At 41.9% G+C, this 19,379-nt stretch overlaps 1 protein-coding gene across 5 annotated transcripts in view; it reads right to left on the bottom strand.

Annotated features, from left to right (window-relative positions):
• ETV6 (ETS variant 6) overlaps window positions 1-19,379 on the bottom strand; it is a 138,002-nt gene that overhangs the window by 13,203 nt on the left and 105,420 nt on the right. For all 5 annotated transcript variants that reach the window (XM_026090923.1, XM_026090924.1, XM_026090926.1 and 2 more), the window contains 2 exons: window positions 17,443-17,577; window positions 12,138-12,680 (listed from right to left, as the gene is read on the bottom strand). In XM_026090923.1, the coding sequence (XP_025946708.1) occupies window positions 12,138-12,680; window positions 17,443-17,577 (678 nt within the window). The remainder of the gene's footprint in view (window positions 1-12,137; window positions 12,681-17,442; window positions 17,578-19,379) is intronic.

Genomic DNA, 19,379 nt, shown 5'->3' with positions numbered 1-19,379 from the left:
CTAGAAAAAATACTTGGGGGCTGCTTGCCTCACCAAGGCTCCTGGCAGCTGCCCAGCTGCCAGGGCTGACGCTAGGCACAGGAAAAACAGGCAGCTAAACAAACCTGCTGAGGGTCAGGGAAAGGAGGCGAGAGGCTGGGGTTTGAGGAGCGGGAAGAAATCTCTCCTCTAAAGGGCCGTTGCTGACTTTAAAGCCCTCCGAGAGCAGCCAGCCTGCCTCCTCGCCCTAGTTTTAACCCTCCTTTCTTGTGGCAGGAGCGCCCAAGCTTCAGCCACTCCTCCTTGGCATGGTGAGGCTCAATTTCTCTTCTCTGGCTGAAAAGCTCTGTTCACTGCCCACATTTACAGCACTTCTTTGGTAATGTTATGAAACAGGAGAATGTAATAGTTGTTAGGAAACCCTTGTGACAATCAAATAGACACTGTGTGAGCAAAAGCAAATTATAGATTCTTCATTTAAAATACTCTCTAAGTCTATAGGCATAGCCTTCTGAATAAACACCTAAATCAACATTGGAATCTAAATACTTCCTAAAGACTATATGATAGTAACACATATATCCCTTAGACCTGAATACCATCTTATACTCATCTATAAATTCAACATTATGGACTTGAGGTTCCTAAGTTGGCCAGTCATTAGAAAAGGACTTCTCTAGCATCATTTGGCCAAGGTAGATACCTGGCTGGTGATCTTGGTGGTGCAGTGAGATAATTCTTAATCTGTGCTCCCTTGGACTAAATAATGCTTTTAATAGTATAGGTGTATATATATGCTAAAAATCTCTTTTGTTCAGAGTATAAGATTCTCCTGCACCACAATATTTCCTAGAACATAAAACACTGCATCTGAGACTTCTATTGTTTAAGTGAGGCCCATGGCCCACAAGCAGAGCTAGCTCTCCTCATGTATCAACTACCAAAATCCTCTCTCTTAACCACAGAAATGTTTTACAAGACCCACCCACATCTTGCACTAAGGATCATAATATAAAATGTATTCAGTCTGGCTGATGACTGGCTTGGAAACTAGCATGGCTTCACAGAGAAAGAGTTCATGCCAAAGAAACTTTGTCATACTCCCTCTGACATCAGCTGAGAACTTACCCCTTGCTGAGTAGGTTAGCCTAAAATTTCTCCAGCATGATATCATTTTACTTAAATGGATTTGTGATTTATACCAGCTGAAGAGTTCTCTCAAGCTCAGGCCCCTTTTACAAGGTGATTTGTGCTTCAATTGCATTTATTCACAGTAAAGCAAATGTAATGCAAGCAGCTGTTCACAACTGAGGCTAATGGACAGAACTTCTCTAGAAGTACTTTTGGTATCTTGATTTCTGTAAGCACACCTGGAGTGCGGTTAGGATAGCTAACATGGTGATACTCATGGTATTCAGTCTATTGAAATTATGAACTGGTAAAATCAGCTGACTATTGCTGCTGGAAGGAGGAGGTCCTGATCTTCCTTCCATTTTACCCTCCCTTCCTCCTGCTGTTTATCTTGTGCTGGTTCTGATGTTTGCTAGACTTCTCTTGTGAGCTGATTTAATTCACTTTAACAGAAGAAAAACCCTAGCAAAAAATACTGGTCAGCCTTCTGTCATGTGAGAGCTGAATCTGCTTGCAGGAAGATCTGCTGAATGCTACAGCCAGCACAAAGCCGGTGGCAGGACTACAATGGTAGGGCAGTGTAGGGCAGGGAGGAAAGAGGGAGAGGCCCAGAACATGATCATCCCCTTTGCCCAAGAAGGTCAGTAAGTCTCTGAGAAGAGGACACTACTTTGGGGCATCTAGATTTGTTTAAACTAAAGACAGAATGAAGAAATCTTAAAGGTTAATGGCCATTCCCTTGTATGGAAAAAAAAACAGGGAGAGAACTGTTGAGTCCTGACTTGGTTTAGGCTTGCTATGGAGATGAGCTCTAATTGCATTTTAACCACATCCTAAACTGTGCAACAAACAGAGCTTTCTGGACAAGCCGACTGGACCTTCAGGCTATTCAACTGGTACATGAAGCTCGTCAGGATGGCTGATACTGTAATTTGTTTCAAGGGTATGGTGAGAACAACTTGACTAACTTGCTCTCATCTCACAAACAGAGAGGGAGGAAAAATGAAGATGGTGCAAACGAAAGGAAGAGCACGTGGCTGGGGCTGATCATCAGATCAACTCCTTTACTTTTGCTAAAAGCCTTTTCCATAGCAAAAAAAGATTGGGAAAACAAGTGACAGCACATTCAGAAAGAAAGAAATACTACAGCAGGATTACTGCTGTGTTGAGACAGTTCTGGAAAATCCAGCCTCAATATCTATCTAATTCTACAACATACTTATTTTAGCAGACAGAACTACAAAAAAAACAAAAAAACCCACCCCTAAACGAATCTCATGATTCAGGGGTTAAATGGCTCTGAGTCCTGCTCATCCCTGTATGGCAACCTGTGCCCAGGTTACTGAAGGGAAAGGAGTTTCTTTGCCTTGAATGTTGGCAGCTGTTAGAAGCAGGATGCTAGGCTGGTAGAGTAAAGCCAATGTTTCTATGTGGAGAAACCTCTTGACAGACAACTGTTTGTTCAGCTCAGTAAATCCAAGCTGGGGCTGAGGAAAGAGGTTGCCAGATAGCACAGTAAAACAGTTGTACATTGCTTCTGTCTTGCACCCGAATGCAGAGGGGGAGATTGGGCCGGAGGAGAACAAAAACCTGAGACTGTGATGCTGTGAACCACTCTGCCGTGATGTTGTGGAGGTAATGCAGCAAGGTGAGGCCAACCTTTGTCTTCAGCACTAAAAATGTGTGAGGGTAAGGAGGCTCAGAGAGGTTCATACCCTGCATGTGGTTGTAGAAAAGAGTGCTCAATTCACAAATAATATCCAATGGATGGGCCAGGGACTGGGAATGGACAGTTGAAACGTTAACTCACAAGACATTAAAGATTAACAAAGGGCAGAGAGGTAATTGCAGCCATGATCTCTGTTTTTGTTTGGCAGGTGAAGAATTTGCATCCTCAGAATAAGCTAGAGTCTATTGTACAAAGAAATGTGATTTTCCCTGTCCTGTCCCCTGTCCCATCCCCACCAAACAGACAGGTATTTCCAGTATGAGTTTCAAGTGTTGTTCTTCTCCTGCTTCACCTCAGTGGTAGAGAGCACTCTTCCTTTTATGTTGCTAAAGAAATCTGCCTCTGATCCTCCTGAGGCTTTTCCTCACTTTTATTGCTCATGAGGTGCAATCATTAGGAAAAGGAAGAGAGATTCAACCTGTGCCTGTTCACATGAACCCAAATGTCCTCCTAAAATCACCTGACATCTTGTTTGACATCAGAAAACTGGCCAAACACTTTAATGGAGCACTGTGGAGGATTTAAGGGACACAGCTTCATCTTCTCAATTATACTTTGGAGAAGTGGGAAAAAGGAGGAGTGACTTTACTACAGTAAAGGCATTCCCAACAAGGGTAATAATTCTTGACCTCACAATGTGAGAAGCTCCAGTGTCTTCTATCACAAGCTCAGTTCACCCTTGGGTTTACATTCATGGTGCATCTGAACTGGGATTTTTTTCAACAGTAGAAAATCACTGTCCTCAGGAGACTACTGTCTCCTGTCTCACTTTAGGCTCCATGAGAAAGCCCAGAGCTCTTTCTGGGAGCATGTCTGGTGGATGTGCTCCTGGGGTGGTCCCATGAAGTCCCCTTTCCCACGTGTTCCCAAGAAGTCTCTCCTGAAAGGACGTCTTTGTAAGCTGTAAAGATGCAACTTCTGCTAGGCCTCTTATGGAAAAATAAAATGTGACCTGCCTTTCTTGGGGTTAAATCTCCACATTTAGACATGGCCATTCTCTCTTCCTCTCCTTCCCTCAACAGAAATGCAAAACAAATGTTTGCTGAGACCTTCCCTATATTTGGATTCCTGCCAATTTAAAGGTGTGAATTTGAATTAACGTAAGCTGATATAAACTTTTGTATGACATTTCTAAACACTAGTGTTAAAACTGGACTTAAATAAGCCCATTTCTGAAGAGAATAAAGTGTAGTGTCAACACTGTGGTGTATTTTCTTGGTTTAACTAAGAGGGTTCAAAGTGATGCAAGTTTGCTTTGTAGATCAAAATCTGAATTACTGACAAAACTCTAGCCTGAAGAAAGTGTACAATATACAGGGAAAATAAGGGTCATGTTTTCATAAAAAGGCTAAATTCTTGAAGTGTTTAACATCCTGCTGACCTCAACGGAGGCTAAGGGTACTCAGAACCTATTTATCAAATCTGTCTAGCCACAGTGTGTAGATGCTGCAATACAGTAATGAGAGGACTGAAGGCTAAATGACTGCGCTTTCCAAGGGCTTGGTCACTCCTAGCTTCCAAGTTGACCAGAACAAGCCCTGACTGGAATATCTGCTCCTTTAACTGTGTAGTAAGACTGGAGGTGGCTGGAAAGCAAGACATTTTACAGAAAATCTGAAACTACCTATTCAAGCTATTGCCATTCAGCTATTGCTTGAGTGCTGTTAGTTAAATTGGCAGGGAAGGCACGCTTTCATGCTGAAATTAATTGTTAATGCCATTTTAAGATGATTCTCAAGGTTATAATGAAAAGTCTTCCAATGGAAATGAACTCTATGAGTTCGATTCTCATCCGTACTTCAGTCCCTTTATAGTAGTCTGGCTTTCCACAAGGGGCTGGAAATAGATGTGACATACACTGCAAATATAAAAGTGTACATGACTGCAAGGGCAAGTGATTAAACAAGGCCAGTGATATTATCATAGCCATATCCAAATGGGAGGGACAGGCCATGCCTCCACCAGAATTTGCAGGTTCCAGTTTGTCCAAATGGACTTCTGCCCTATGCGAGAAGCTGCCTGGAAAGCTGGCACTGAACCACCACACTTACAACTTAGCATGCTAATGCAAACCACTGCTTTGGTTTTTCTGTAGTTTGCCAGACAGTAAGTTGTAACTGTTTAGCAGCTGAGGCTGGAGGTGGGTCTTGTCACAGCTGCCCCCAGATAAAAGCTGTGCATCACAAAAGGTGCGCTGAACACCAGCCAGTGCTATGCTGTCAAACTCCACTGGGGTCATGCCTCATGACAGCAGTGAAGATAGACAGCCTTAGCAGTTTCAGGCACATCTACAGGTAGGCTCCCACAGCATTAGCAATGATATGTGCTTTCTCAGAAAAAACAGAGTACCTGTTAAGAAACACATGACAAAAGATAAGTCTCTACAGCTTGGTCTGTCAGTTCTCCTCCTCTGCAAAGGAGGACAGAGCAATCATTTGCAGTTTATTTCAGAATTCACCGCAGTGAAGTTCATGATGCAACTCTGGAAGGGGGGATAGTAATAAATCAAACAGCGATGCACAGCGTTGGATGGATGGTAAGCTTGAGGGCTGGTCCATATAGGGAAACTGACTGGTGTAGGCTCTTCCTAATATCAAGCGCCACAGTAGGTCTGTGTGGAAATGTCTGCCTATGGTAAGTGACTTTCTTCCAGAAGAAGTTTCCTACTCACAAAGCAGTCCTGTCATTCTGGAATAAAGTCACTTACCAACCACCACATGTCTATATGAGGGAATCAGGTTCAAGCCTTTACTAATAATAAGCATTGTGCTCATTGACTTACCCCTGCAGACAATCCATAACCAAAGAAAAGATTGGAAAGACCTATTTGGGTTCATGAATCCAAGTTACTGTCCCAAAAGTAGATGTGCACACAGCTGGGGAGGTTCTGCTTTTGTGTGGACAATGTGACTGCAGCATCAACACAGAAGTGGATGCACCACACTAACATTACGACTAGCTTTAAGTGCTGCAATAGTCAAAAGCAGCAACAGGTAGCTCAGCATGAGTTATATGCCCGGCCTCTTGCATTTATGGCTAGCTTGGGTTGCTGTCATGATGAGAGGTCTAGTGAAGAACAAAACCAGGGAATCAGACTGACCAGGGTACAGGTGTTCGTTGCCCCAGTTTTTAAACTGGATGATACTTTTTTTAACAAATTGGAATCTGCAATGTAAGGCAAAAAGTGTTACTAGTCACTAGTATCTGGAGTTAACCTAAAACTCTGGTGACAGACTGGTCAGATGGTGTCTACTGATACATTTTAATGCATACTTTCATTTTGCTATGCAGTGTAGCTCTCTGTTTCCCACTCTGCTTCTGACCAGTGGTGGAACTCTTAAAAATGCCTTTCACCTTTGTATGCCCTTCCTTCCCTTATATTTACCTTGTCTGTTTGGACAGTAAACTCTTTGGGGCAGGGACTGTAGCACAATAGAGCCTATAGATACTACTGTATTGCAAACACTAATAATCAAATGGAACAGGAAGCTGCATCTTTTATGTGACAGCTAACAATATTAGTTGCTGTAAAACTTTCAACTCGTAAGTTGTGCTTAATTGTCATTTCCCCCCCCCCCTTACTATACAGGCATAACTTTTCTCTACAGGCATAACTTTTCTCTCCCACCATCCGTCCTTACCACCCAGTAGATGTCATTGTACAATAACTGTGCCTGTATAGCTAATTTGTACAGGAAGGAAAATAAGCTATTGTGGTGTAACTGCAATCATTCAGAGGATTTTGCTGATATGTCGGTTAAAAAAATTACCCTCCAACTTGACACAGACATAAATGTCACATTGAAAAATGTAGAGTAAACGTGGACTCTGGGACTCTGGTCCTCGTAGGTAAGTTGAGGAGAAGCTGATCACCAAGTTGCCTGTGTTTTGAAGTGCAGTGACTTGCAATGTTTAAGCTCTAAATGTCTAGTGTTACTAATCTAATAGCTCAATGAGATGAATTTTTTTTTTCTTATATTCCCTTAAAGCAGCCTTCCAACTCAACTCCAAAGTAAAATAATGAGTATGAGCTGATTTGGAAGTTTTCTTAAGCACCTGGTTTGTGAAAGATTCACGCAACTAACTTCTCCTGTCTTTTCCCCTCCTACGCAAGTTTATGAGAAGTGATTAAGTTTTTTAAACAAAGGGGGAGGAGACTCCCTGATCCTATTGCCCCCTTCAACCTCTTTCCCCATACAAAACAACGAAACTACTATCCTTACTGAGCTTTGGGGTAGGAGACATCCCCATGCCCAGAGCGAGCACATGGCCTACACTCATCGTAAGCACTATTTTGTAGGTTTTAGTAGAATGTGAGTCATTCATAGCTGATGTGCTCTCAACAGGGGACTGTATTTTGGTTTTGGCAATCAGATTGCTTTTATCGAGAAGCTGCTTATACATGTCTTGCAATGAGCAGTGGGGTTCACGCTATGCCTCTCTGTTCTCCAGACTTGTTGCATACTGAGAAACTGAGGCAGGGATAGCAAGTCAAAAGCAGAGCTGGAGGTAGATTTCTTGGCAGGCTAAGAATCTCATTGGTCCTCATTCCTACAGCAGTCAATGTTTTATGGTCCAAACCAAAACAGTAGTAGACAATGTGCCTCTGAACAGTTTAAACATTACCTGGCTTTTCCTCAGACTCCTGAAGGGGAAGAAACAAATCTGGCAGCTTGTGAAGCTAAATAGAGCCTAGTTGCTAAGGTAACCCAGCTGATAAGAACAGCATAATAACAGACAACAACAGACGCGAGAGACTCACCTGCCTTTAAAATTTTTTTTCACAAGTGCAGAGCAAAATCAAAAGCAATACGCCGGGTGGAGCTCTGTAGAGGAATAGCTACACTTGTCCTTCCAAACTACTTGTACAAGTTGGATAGGCCTGCCCTCGGACTTTTCCGGGGTGAACAGAGATCTCAATGGGTTTTATTGGGTTCCAGCTCCAAGAGGACACTGAGCCCTTGAGGGGAGTCCGGCTGCACCTACCATTGCTCCCTGGCACCTTGCCTTTCCCACCCACGCAGTCATTCTGCTAGTAGCCGTGCTGGAGGAGTGGCAGTGCTACAGTAAAGGTAGTATAATCTGTATCCCAAAGTTTCACAGCCAGTGGCTGCCATGGATTAGCAAACCAGCTTTTCAGTCCCAGAGAGCTAGGATAGAAAAAGGCCCTCAGAGCTGGAACTCTGAGGGACCTGCTTGGCAACATACTTCCCCCAAGGAGAAACATCCAGAACTGTATTAGTGAGTTTTAAGTGACTGAATCAAAAGTGAGGTAACTTCTAACATGTCATTAGATTAATTCCAAAGTTTCTAAGCCAACCTCAAGGTGATAAAAGTTAGGAAGAAACCTAGGGGACCCTCTTACAGTCAGATAATCCCTTAACTGCCTCTTGCAGTGTCTTCCTTTAGACAACTGACAGGTTGATCGTCAGAGTCAAGATGTCAGTTCCCGTTTTCCCCAGCTAGCAATCTGAGGTGGACCTGGATATCTGAGAAAGGGTATTTTTGAAACCTAAACATAGCCTTGTGGTGAAAACCTGCCCTGACTGAAGTCAATAGTGGCACTCCCAAGGAAATCAGTGGGTGCAGAATTTCAGCACAGCTGCAAGGAGGATTTCTTGCGACTATGGTTCCCCATGGGTGTTGTGCATGCCGCAGCCATGACATGCTCAGAACGCCTGCCAATGCAATAACCCTTGCCTCGCCTTGTACCTTGGGGAAGTACCTTTTATGAGATATCAAAGTCCTAAAATGTTTGATAACAAAACCCTCCCAGTTAGAGGTGTACGGGGAGTGGAATTTCCATTCTGCAGAAGAGCTAATTTCAAGCATCTCTCTTGACTGGAACTGCAACCTAGTAAAAAAATAGCTATGCCTCTTCTTGTTTTCCCACGGAGTGGAATCCTTTGAGACAATTTGTGGGGAACCAAGATGGTCTATTTAGAAAATTCAGAGCTGAAGGTCAGCCAGATGGAGTGCCTGCTTGCTAGTGTCTATGTTAGGAGCTGACTACCAGCAAACGCTGTTGTTGCTTTGAATTAGCAGTTTCAGTGGGGAAAGTTGTCCCTTGCACCCCTCTGCTGAAATCCCTGCTGAGGTATTTTTAATGTTTTTAAGTGTGTCATAGCTATATTACTATTGATGCTGAGTTAGCCAGTATAAACCTCACCTGGTGTATCTACAGGGGGTACAAATCTGCCTTTGGATCATCCCAATGCAATGACCTCTAGTTCTGACAAAGTTACGGAAAAGAGACATGCCTATCATGTTGAGAAGACAGCTAGACCTGATATTTAAAATCAACTCTAGCCATTGATAAATAATATATGGGACCTTAACAAGTAACATAAAGATAGTTTATGTCTCTTACTTTGCTAGAAAAGTGTAAAATGGCCTTAGAACAATAGAGAATCAGACCTTCAACTTGAAATTCTTTGCTATAAAAGGGAAAGTGTCTTACCAGTAAAATTAATAATTTGAGAAATGGTATTATATAAAAAGGTAGGAAAGATTAATCAGTCAATGAGTAGAAGTCATTATTTTGTCTGACAGGAAGTCAGACAAAGAGTCAGAACTCTGTTGATCAACTTTCTGAAAACAGAATATTTCTGGATAACAGCAAGGGAAAAATTTATTTTCTTTCTCAGCACCAAATAATTGCATATTGCTTTTAAAAACAGACTTTATCTAGAAGTAAACAGATTTATGAGGCCGTGAGGTATTTAAGTCCAGGAAGAATTCCTTTTACAATTTATAATAGCTGAGCTGGGAATAGAACATGTTTTGGAGCTCAGCAGCCCATAGGGCTTCCCTGGTAGCTGTTCCTCATCAGCATCCCCCTTGAAAATCACCTGCTTGCAAGCACTTGAGCCAACAGAAAGTCAAGACTCTCTTCTCACCACTGTAAATAGGTAGGGACTTAGCTCTGCCACTGGACTATCGGTAAATCTTTTCATTACCTTACCAATCAGTCTTCCTCATCCATAAAATGGAACTACTACCAGTGATTTTTAAAGAGCTTTTTTTTTACCGATACATCTGTACTGGTGTATATTTGCAGTGTAAAACCTAAGCATTATAATTTTCTTGTTCTCTGTCAAATTGTAGCAGCAAGCCATGGTTGATCAAAACCCTCCATGTTAAGTATAGCAGTGTGAGTGAAGATAAGGACACTTGAGTGGAAAAGGGATTCATATTGACATAGAAGAGAGATGATCTTAAAATAAAATCATTTTATGGCAAGAGCTCTAAACTGAAGGGCATGAGGTGTGGGGGATGCAGGTAGAAAGGCTTTCCTTCTAGGAGGCCTAAGTGTGCTGCCATTGAATGCAACAGCACAGATGTAGGTGACTTGCATACGAAATATGGGCTGTTTATGTTTTTGATATAATCTGGGTTTTGTCGCCTTTAAATAGGCTATGAGCCCTTTAGGCTGCAGTTGAGAAGCTGCTAGAATACAACTAGAATAGCATTAGTTTGTGCCTGTACAGCAAATGAGGCTTGTTTGTGTTTATAATTAAAGGACACGGGGTACTGATGGAAGTACGCTGGCAAATTTAGCTGTAGTTATCTAAGATGCTAGCAATTGCCAGCTATGTAACTGCCCCAACCTTGGCCATAAAGTACTGCCCTCATCTGAACTGAACGTATGAGTAGGCCTCAGGTTTTTTAGCATGAAATACTTCACCTGCTCTTTAAGACAGGCACTGGTGGAACTAAGCACTGAACTGCAAATGAGGCAGCTAAGCATGCAACTATAGCCTGTATACAACACTTTAAACTGCTACACATATTTGCCAAGCAACTGTGTTATGGCCAAACAACCGCGGGCTTGGGCACTATTGCCCTGCAAACAAACAAGGATGGGTGGACATGTGGGTACTAGTTACGGGGGTGGTGTCACTGGAACCAGTGCACAATGTATACAGAAACCAAAGATTCCCAGTTATGTAAGGAAACTCCTGGATTTAAATTTAAAAATTAAAAAGACATAGTTTTTTCTTATATTCTTTCCAGTCTAAGCTTCATTTTTAGAGAATGCTTCCTACCTGAAAAATAAAATTAAAAGAACCTCTAATCTTTCTATAGTACTTCAAAGAAAAAAATCTCCAGTGGTGCAACCAGTAGAGTGTAATCTCTGCCCTAACATTAAGTGTATTTCTCAACTTGCTAAGATTAGTGTGGGCAATAAAAATCAAAAGGGGAGAGACAAATGTCATTCAGACAAAAATGCCACGAGATTAATTTCTGTAACCCATTTCTCTACTAGATGAAAGAATCATGGCCCTTGTTGCAGTTAATGTTTGGCTAGGTTGTAAGATACGTCCCTTTTGAATTTAAAGCGGTAAGTCTTAAGAAAACAGAGAATCTTCCTCATTAGAGCTGAGGCAGCACTCCATCTGTAACAAGTGTAAGGCATATAAGGACACGAATGAACAAGGTGTTTTAAAATTCATGGCTGTGGATGTGTGATACCCCACACAAATTGGGTATCACTTAAGTTTGCTGCTGACATAAATGTGTGGAATGTTTTGGGTGTCTCTGAAAAGAAATTGTTTACTGGAGCATTCAGCATATTTCTGAAGTGGCTGGATTCCCCTTTCCCCACTCCCAATCTATTTACAGTTCCCTTTCAAGTACAAAATACATTTTCTGTAACCTCAGCTTCCTGATTCAGCTGTTATGATGTCAGTTATTTACGATAACAAAAGTGAGACAAGGCCTGTGGTTTGCGTGGGACAAAGACAACCTTGTTTCCGTAAAAAGGGACAGTCCTAGTGGTGAGAAGCACAGGAGGGCCTATAAAGTAGGACTCTGAGGTGAGATCTCACTAATCCCGCCATCACCATAATAATGGGTTTGACACTGCATTTTCTCAAAGGCCATTTGCAGAAAGTGCTCATCTTTCTGTAGGACTGGACACCAATGTGAATATGACTCTCGAAAAACTACCCCTTGCAGGGGTAGTTTGGAGACTTTGGAGATTAAAAATCTTGGGAAACAAATGGATTTCTAATGGGTAGAGAGGCACTGAGTGTCAGGACACAAATTGTTCGATCCCAGTTATGCATTCTGTGATCGTAAGGAAGTCACTCTGTATCTTTGCTTACCTGCCATGAAACGTGTTTAATTGTACTTAACTGTCTAAACCACAGATGTGGTGAAACTTGCAGAATGCTGGTAAACTCTGAGGTCACAGAGTGGCAAAAGGAAATGAGAAACTATTAATATATGGCATGGTAAGTTATGAATGAGGAGCTTCAACTTCAGTGTAGCCTAGAGAGTGTCACTTACTTACCTGCTATTCTTCCAATTGGCATTGCGTGATCCTCAGGAGGTGAGACAGACACCATGATGTGGTTCATATAAGCTAACTCTTCCCGGTGGGACAGGTTGATTGGCTTTACCTCCCTGTGCAGCCCATCATCAGACAACCTTGATGGTTTGAAATCGGAGTGCCTGGGATTCAGTATCAAAGGATGCATGATAGGGCTGGGCATCAGCTGGATGACCCTGGTGTTCTCCTGGCGAGGGCTGGAGGGCTTCTGGAGCACTTCAGAAGGAGGTGGGCAGTGGTTGTTTTCTATTGGGGACACTGAGAGAGGATAGGGCTCCTGGTGGTTGTTCTCTTGCTGATGCCTTGTCCCTGGCACCCTGTCAGCTGGGGAGAGGCGACGGATAGTGTTGTCCATAGGGGACTTTAGTGGCCGTTGATCGGGATCTGGTGATGGACGGTGATTGTTGGTGACAGGTGATCTAGAACGATGCAACAGTTCAATGGTTGGGGGATTGTGGTGGACTGTTTCTGTGGATGGTCTTGAAGGTCTCTGGACAAAGGTATCTATGAAGAAAAAATGAAAAATACAGATTGTCTCTGTTGTAATAAAGCTGTAGGACCTAACTTTTCAAAAGGCCCTCTGAATAAAGACTGCTAGCTGGGCTACCTGGGTATTGGTGTCAGCTTGGGAATGCTTTTGTTTGTGTGACTTACAGATCCTCTGAAAAATGCCAGATAAATGCAGATAGTTATTACTACGCAGAAGGAAATCAGTACCTCGAAAACAAATCTTCCTCCACCACCATATAATGGTAGTTCATGGGGAAATGTGATAAGAGAAATCCTATTTTGAGTCATTGACTGGTACACACGTGAGCAAAGTAAGATCTGATCTAGCCATGTTAGCTTTGTTTCTTTGCAAATGCTTCATAACATATCTTCTGCCACTCATGTCTCTCTATGTGTGGTTCTTGTTACCGTACCATGATGAACACTGTAAGGTAGAGGACAGAGATAATAGGTAAAATGTATCAAGTAAAATACTGGGCAAAGAGTTCTAGATGCTAGAGACTTGGGGAAAAGCAGAGAATAACTTAGTCTGATATACGGACTAAGTTATCTAGCAAAACCCACTGGTAGGAAGCACTTTGTGGAACACTAGCTAAATTTTATACCCAGTCTTGATTGTAAGAGCAAGTAACATCTTCACAAGGATATTACACCTTGTTTTATTTAGTTTGAGCTGCCTATTGATGGGTTGTCCTACATAAACACTTACATTTCTTCAGCAGCAGGACTTCTAGTGTCACTTTCGCATGGACTTGTTTCCCTGGCCAGGATCTTAAGAGCTAGGAGGAGAGCAAATCATGGCTCCTGATCACTGTCTTTAGATGTCAATAATCTATTCACAAAATGAAATACTTGTTTAATATAAACAGTGTAAACTTTCAGCTTAGCTAAGGCCATCACTTCTGACTGGGGGAATTACTGACAGAGAGGAAACTACTACCAGTGAGCAATGACTAACAGGTTTTTATCTAGAAAACAAAGATCAAATTTCAATGCTGTTTGTTGAAAGTCTTGGATGATAAGAGAAGGAAACTGCTGGGTACATGTCAACAATTGAAATAAGTAGCTGCCTATTTGTGGCTGCCTGTTTGTTTGCTCATTTTGTTCTGATCCTCCTAAAAAGAATGATTCTCTTGCTCTCTGTCAAGGTGGCGATATGCTTTGAAGACCCTGTTGAGGCAGACAGGCTCCCAGCCTGTCCTGGAATCCAGGCAGGCAGCAAGAGAGGGATCCGCACTACTTATGAAAAGGCCTAAACAAGCAAAACTCTAGTCCTGAGAAAGTGCAGTGCCAGGCAGTGACAAAACACCAACCCTTTTACCTACCCAACAGGCTGCTCGTCTCTACAAGGAAGCTGAAGGCTGCCAGGAATACCTGAAAGTTTAGGCAGAAAATACATGGCTCTGGAACACTTATTGCACACACTTGTGGTCCCAAACAAGAAAAATGAATTTGCAGAGCTATTTAAGGTGCTCACAATGAAATGTCTGGAGGAGATGAAACTCCAAAGCCACATATTGTTCTTGCTTAAACCCAAATGGTTTTAAATACAATGTGGCCAGCTAATGTGGATTAGCCCAAATGATGTGAAGATCATAGAAGAGAGATTAATCTACAACTGTGCCTACCTTTGTGGCAGTCCTTTCTTAAAGTTTCCTTTCTTCACTACAACTGAATGAAAGAGGGAACAATTCATACCTACCTCCCAATTCTACTCAGCATCCTATCTTCTACAGTCACTGTCCATTCAAATGCAGTGTGCTCATTCTTGGCCTTTAAGTGCAGACTAGAATACTGCAGGGACTTTTTGTCCTATTTATTTACATGCCTTGCTGTGCCTTCCCCCAAGCTCTCTGCAAACATTAGTTGGCTCTGACAAGCTCCAAAGAGAAGCAGACCTATCTCTCTGCTCCCAAATCATGGTGATCCTGAACCAGGAGGAGACAGTGGAGAGGAGGTAGGCATCTTGGAGCCCTTTTGTAAACAACAAGATGAAGAACCAAAAATGGATATACACCAATGTTCACTTCCCTCCATGATCTTTCTTTTCAGGTGGCTGTTTCAAATACCTAACCAAAGAACTCCCTCACCCTATGACCTAAGTCACTGTGTACCATAAACTATTTGAACTTAGCTCCAAGCAGTTCCACTGCCATGAATGGCTCTGAACGGAATAAAATCCTCATCACATTAACTCCTTGGGACATCGGATTACTGTAAATTGAGCACAAATGGTATATCACTTCCTTCAGGAATATATTCACTCATCAGTCTGGCTCTTCATTCTAAGTGACCAACAGTCATTTCTTGAAGGGAAATCTGTGAAAGGGAAAGTGCTCAGGAAAACTGCTGATCTATCTGGCCCATATAGGGATGGGTGGGGTTGCTCTCACTCTGGGAGTGAGCAATCACGGCAGTGCTAATCCCAAAGATTGGCACTCTCTGCTTACCCATAAAAGAAGTGTTGGGAACTACAGTGTAAGCTTCTGGTATGGCATCCCATCAAATGATTCAGTGCTGAGTCAGAAGGACCACTGGAGATGTAGGATAATTCAGTCTCTATTGCTCATCCATTTATCTTGGATATATCCTCACCCATTGCCAGCTGATCTGAAACAGTCAAACTCACTTTGCTCAAGCTAGTAAAAAGCCACTAGATATAATTGTTCACCCATCTATTTTGGATTAGCTAATTTAAAATGAAAGCATTTAGAAGCAGGATCATAAGTAAATAGTCTACTAAGAGATGGACAAATGAGCCAGTATAGAGAAATGGAAAAAGACTGGGGTATAAGAAGGGATTTAAAAAAAAAAATCCATCATCTGTGAAGTTCTACCACTCAAAACTGCCAAAGAAAAAACTGACCCCTCTGTCACACCTGTGAGTTAGGCAGGGTTACGTTCTGCCTCTCACATTCATTCTCCTTTTTTATTAAGTTGCATTCTCCTGAGGGCAAATGGTAAACTTAACTGTGCTAGTTTCTCTCAAGTGATCACAAGAAACAGGAAGAAGAAAGAAGGAATGTCAAAGTACATAAATAAAAAAATTCACCTGCCTATAAATTCTTGGCACAAAAGTTTTCTGATTGCTCTGAGTCTGTGGCAGGCTAGCTGTTATCTTTTTTGCTTGCTTGTTTTGAAGTTCTTCTTGTAGCAAAACAAGAACTATTTTTTGTCATTATTAAGAAAAATTTTGAAGTAATAGCACAGAATTGTCTAAGAAAAAAAACTGGTACTATCTGTAGCCACACAGGAGAGGACTGTGAAGAAGAAATCAGAGTTGTTCCTTAATCCTCCTGTGCTCTGACAGAGGTTGGACCAGATTGCTAAAGACTTGCACTGTTAGTGATGCACATATAGGGGCAACTCAACATCCCTGTGCAATCCTCTCTAGAGGGAAAGTTTTCTAGTTTAAAATTCAGCACCTTTGGTGGAATTTAGGAAGGGAACACTCATGGGTGAACACCAAGCTTGGGGGAAAAAATGGAGGCTTTTATAATGGCCTCTGCAAAGTGTCTATTTTAAAACACCATGCAACTTCCTCTTGCATAGCTCTGCCAATTCAACCTCATCCTGGCCTGCAGCACCCTCTTCTAATCTGAAATATTTATACACCTGTGTGGGAGCACTTCAGAGTGTCCTTATCCCCCCTGCTGCTGTCCTACTCTTGGCTTAGTCTTAGAGTTTTGCTCATGCCCTTTGACCCTGGCTTGCTCAGCCTGGCTATGATCTCCCTGTACAGGTCTGATAGTATCCCTGAATCTTGTCTTGTGATCCCATGCTGAATTTTGAGATAGTTTTCTCCAGTGAGCAGAGACTAGGGCAATATCCTAAATGTTCTGTTCTTGTCTTTACTGAAAAAAAGGGATAACATTGGTTTTTTCTTGATTTTTTAAATTGAAAAAATTAATTCTGTCTAACGCTTTCATGGAAAGTATCTGCTCTCTTAAAAACCTTAGGCTTCATATCTTTCTGTTGCTAGAGAAAGCCTAAAAATATTTCAGGGTGTATATTCTTAAAGAAAATGAAAAAAAAAAACCTCCATTTTCCACTGAAGGAAACACACTTACATTTTGGTCTGCTCTAACAAAGAGTGGAAGAAAATCAAACCTGCAGTGCACAAACACATATCTGCTCTTTCTTCACCACCTGTGGCAGACATAGAATGTGTGGACACTACTAAAGGGCTAACTGATAACCTAAGAAAATATTTTTGATAGTAAAAAAGAGAGCAAACATGCAGAGAAAAACTTCTCTCAAAATGAATTGCCCAACCAATTCAAAAGCTGAGCATCAAGATGGGCTCAGTGCCAGGATCTCTGGCTTGATGCGATGACAGATTGTCAGTTGAAATGACTTAAGAGTTAGATATTCCTCTCTGAGGCTGCCTTTTCCTCTATTCTGCAAACAATTGCATCTCATTACCTCTCTGGCACACTAAAAGTCTGCTGTCTACCCAACTGGGAGTAAGGAAAAGTGAATCAATGGGCTCAATAAAACTTTTCAGTATTTTTTTAAATCTGCATCTGGTATAGCTTTTAAATGGGCCTTGGAAGCACGACAAAACAATAGAAGATAAATAGAAAATGGCCAGTCCGCTCATTGGACCATCTGATTGTTCTAACAGCTATGGAGTCGAAGGGAGGAGTGTAACTTTATTTAAGTAACTTTGGAACAAGAAAATGACATCATTCCTCACAGCCATACCCAAACTGCCCCTCTAATGATAGCTCCCATAAGAATGAGACAGAGTTACCTTCATCATGATTCTGGTGTAATATGACCTCTGGCTGAGCATGGATAGAGTTCCCAGGGTGGAAGAAAGTTGGGAACAGCATACGAGCTTTCCTTTGCTTCAGGATATGCTGAAGGAGTTCAAACAGAACATCACCTGAAAGACAAACAGCAGGAAAAAGGAAATGAAAACCTACATACTGCTGAGAAGACTCATTTAGCCATCTGATGCATGAATTCATGGCTCCTGGGTGCTATTTTCAGATCTAAAAATGCCTGCAGTAAAATCCCATATTTCACTGTTTTGCAAGGTTCCTCCCTGAAAGGAAAAAAAGAAAAAGAAAAGCTGCATGTCACACCTCTGTGTATAAATGTGGAAAAATGGGAGAATGGCAAGAAATTGCTTCTATTACCCTGATACAGAGCTTTTTCAGGCCATGTGTCCACCTATCCAAGGGTTCCAAACCTTTACAAGTAGTAGTTAGTTCAATGTCCCACTTTCTTTTATCACAGCTTCAGTTTTTTATATAGATACTTTAGGACACAAAATTATTAAATGCAGAGCCCATACTTCTTCAGTGAGTTGCTAGGAGCAATCATGGTGCTCTTCTTTAATTACTGAACAACTTAGGCTTTATGGGGGGAGAAGAAGATTCTGCAGAGAATGAGTGCCTGTCCACGCGACACCAATGCCCCCAGGGCAGTGGCAGTGTGCTCCTGTGATGCTCCATTCTAGTGAAATCTGTAGGAGGAGGAACTCTCACTTTGAGAAGTTACTTCGGCATGGACTCAAAGGCTTAGAATTATGATTCTGGAGACACTTGAGTGCTGTAGCTGCCTTAGGAACTTCTTTACTTCACTCTTGGTGTCCAGGGTTGGACTTCTGAAAAAACCAGATGGGATCACAAAGCTAGTTATTTCTAGATACTTGAACCTGTATGGGGATCACTGCAACAGGCAATATTAGCACCTGGATATGATGCACACTAAGGAACAAGATGCAGTGGAGTGGTGCTCTGGCTGGGCAAATACAGTCTGTTAGTTGCTGTTGTATTACACTTCCACAGAAATGTCTGCAAAGAATTGTACAGCACCAAGCTGACATGTTCCTGCACAAATTGATCCAAGTGCATCTAATGGTAGGTGTCAGGTTAACGCTTGTTTCTTCTGGGGTGGCAAGCAGGCTGTTCCTTGCTGTTTGCCCCCATTCCCTGGCACCGGTATTGTTACATTCTTCCTCAGTGGAACACATCACAGCAGTATCTAGGAGACCAATGGATTAACTGCTTATCTTGTGTCTTATTATCCATTATTCCTTGTACTGATGCCCTACTTCCAGCAACATTCACATAAAATACCTAGGTACTTACACGTTTTGTCTGATGTGACTGGTTGCACATTTCAAAATGAAAGAGTACAACATGGGGTAGGAAGTCTTCCAACTTTTAATGCTGCTTGCTCTCCTCTGATTATCACTGCTCATATACAGAAGAATACAGCACTAGCATATTATCTGAAAATGGTCTTCTAATTTAGCAAAGTTTCACCTAGGAAACCTTGGATTTTTCTGTGAAAGTTTTCTCAAGTGTGTGTGGGGGGGTATTTTAGTAGTTGTTTCTATGAGATTGTAAGCTGTGTGCCATTTGGTGCTTGTCTCTATAAATTGCCAATGTTCTGTTTGTGGAGAAGTTTAGTGTCTTAGTGTGAAATAGTTAAAGCCATTCTGTTTTCCATAGTTTAGCTTCCTTCATTTTTAGCATCTTGGCTGCTTTTCCTGTTTCAGTGGTGACTTTAGGGCATTTTTAAAGGTGATTGCAATACCTGAAAATCTAATTAAAAACAAAGCCTCGAGAACCCAGTTACCTTTTCCATGCTTAGTACATGAAAGGCTAAAAAGTGTTTTTACCACATAATTTGCATCTTTGAGTGCGCTAGTGGCATAATCATAACTAGTGCTGT

The sequence above is a fragment of the Apteryx rowi genome, unplaced genomic scaffold (genome assembly GCF_003343035.1).
Source record: "Apteryx rowi isolate R43461 unplaced genomic scaffold, aptRow1 scaffold_882, whole genome shotgun sequence".
Classification (NCBI taxonomy): Eukaryota; Metazoa; Chordata; class Aves; order Apterygiformes; family Apterygidae; genus Apteryx; species Apteryx rowi.
Note: the sequence above shows the minus strand (reverse complement) of the source record. Positions and strands in the feature narration are given on the sequence as shown.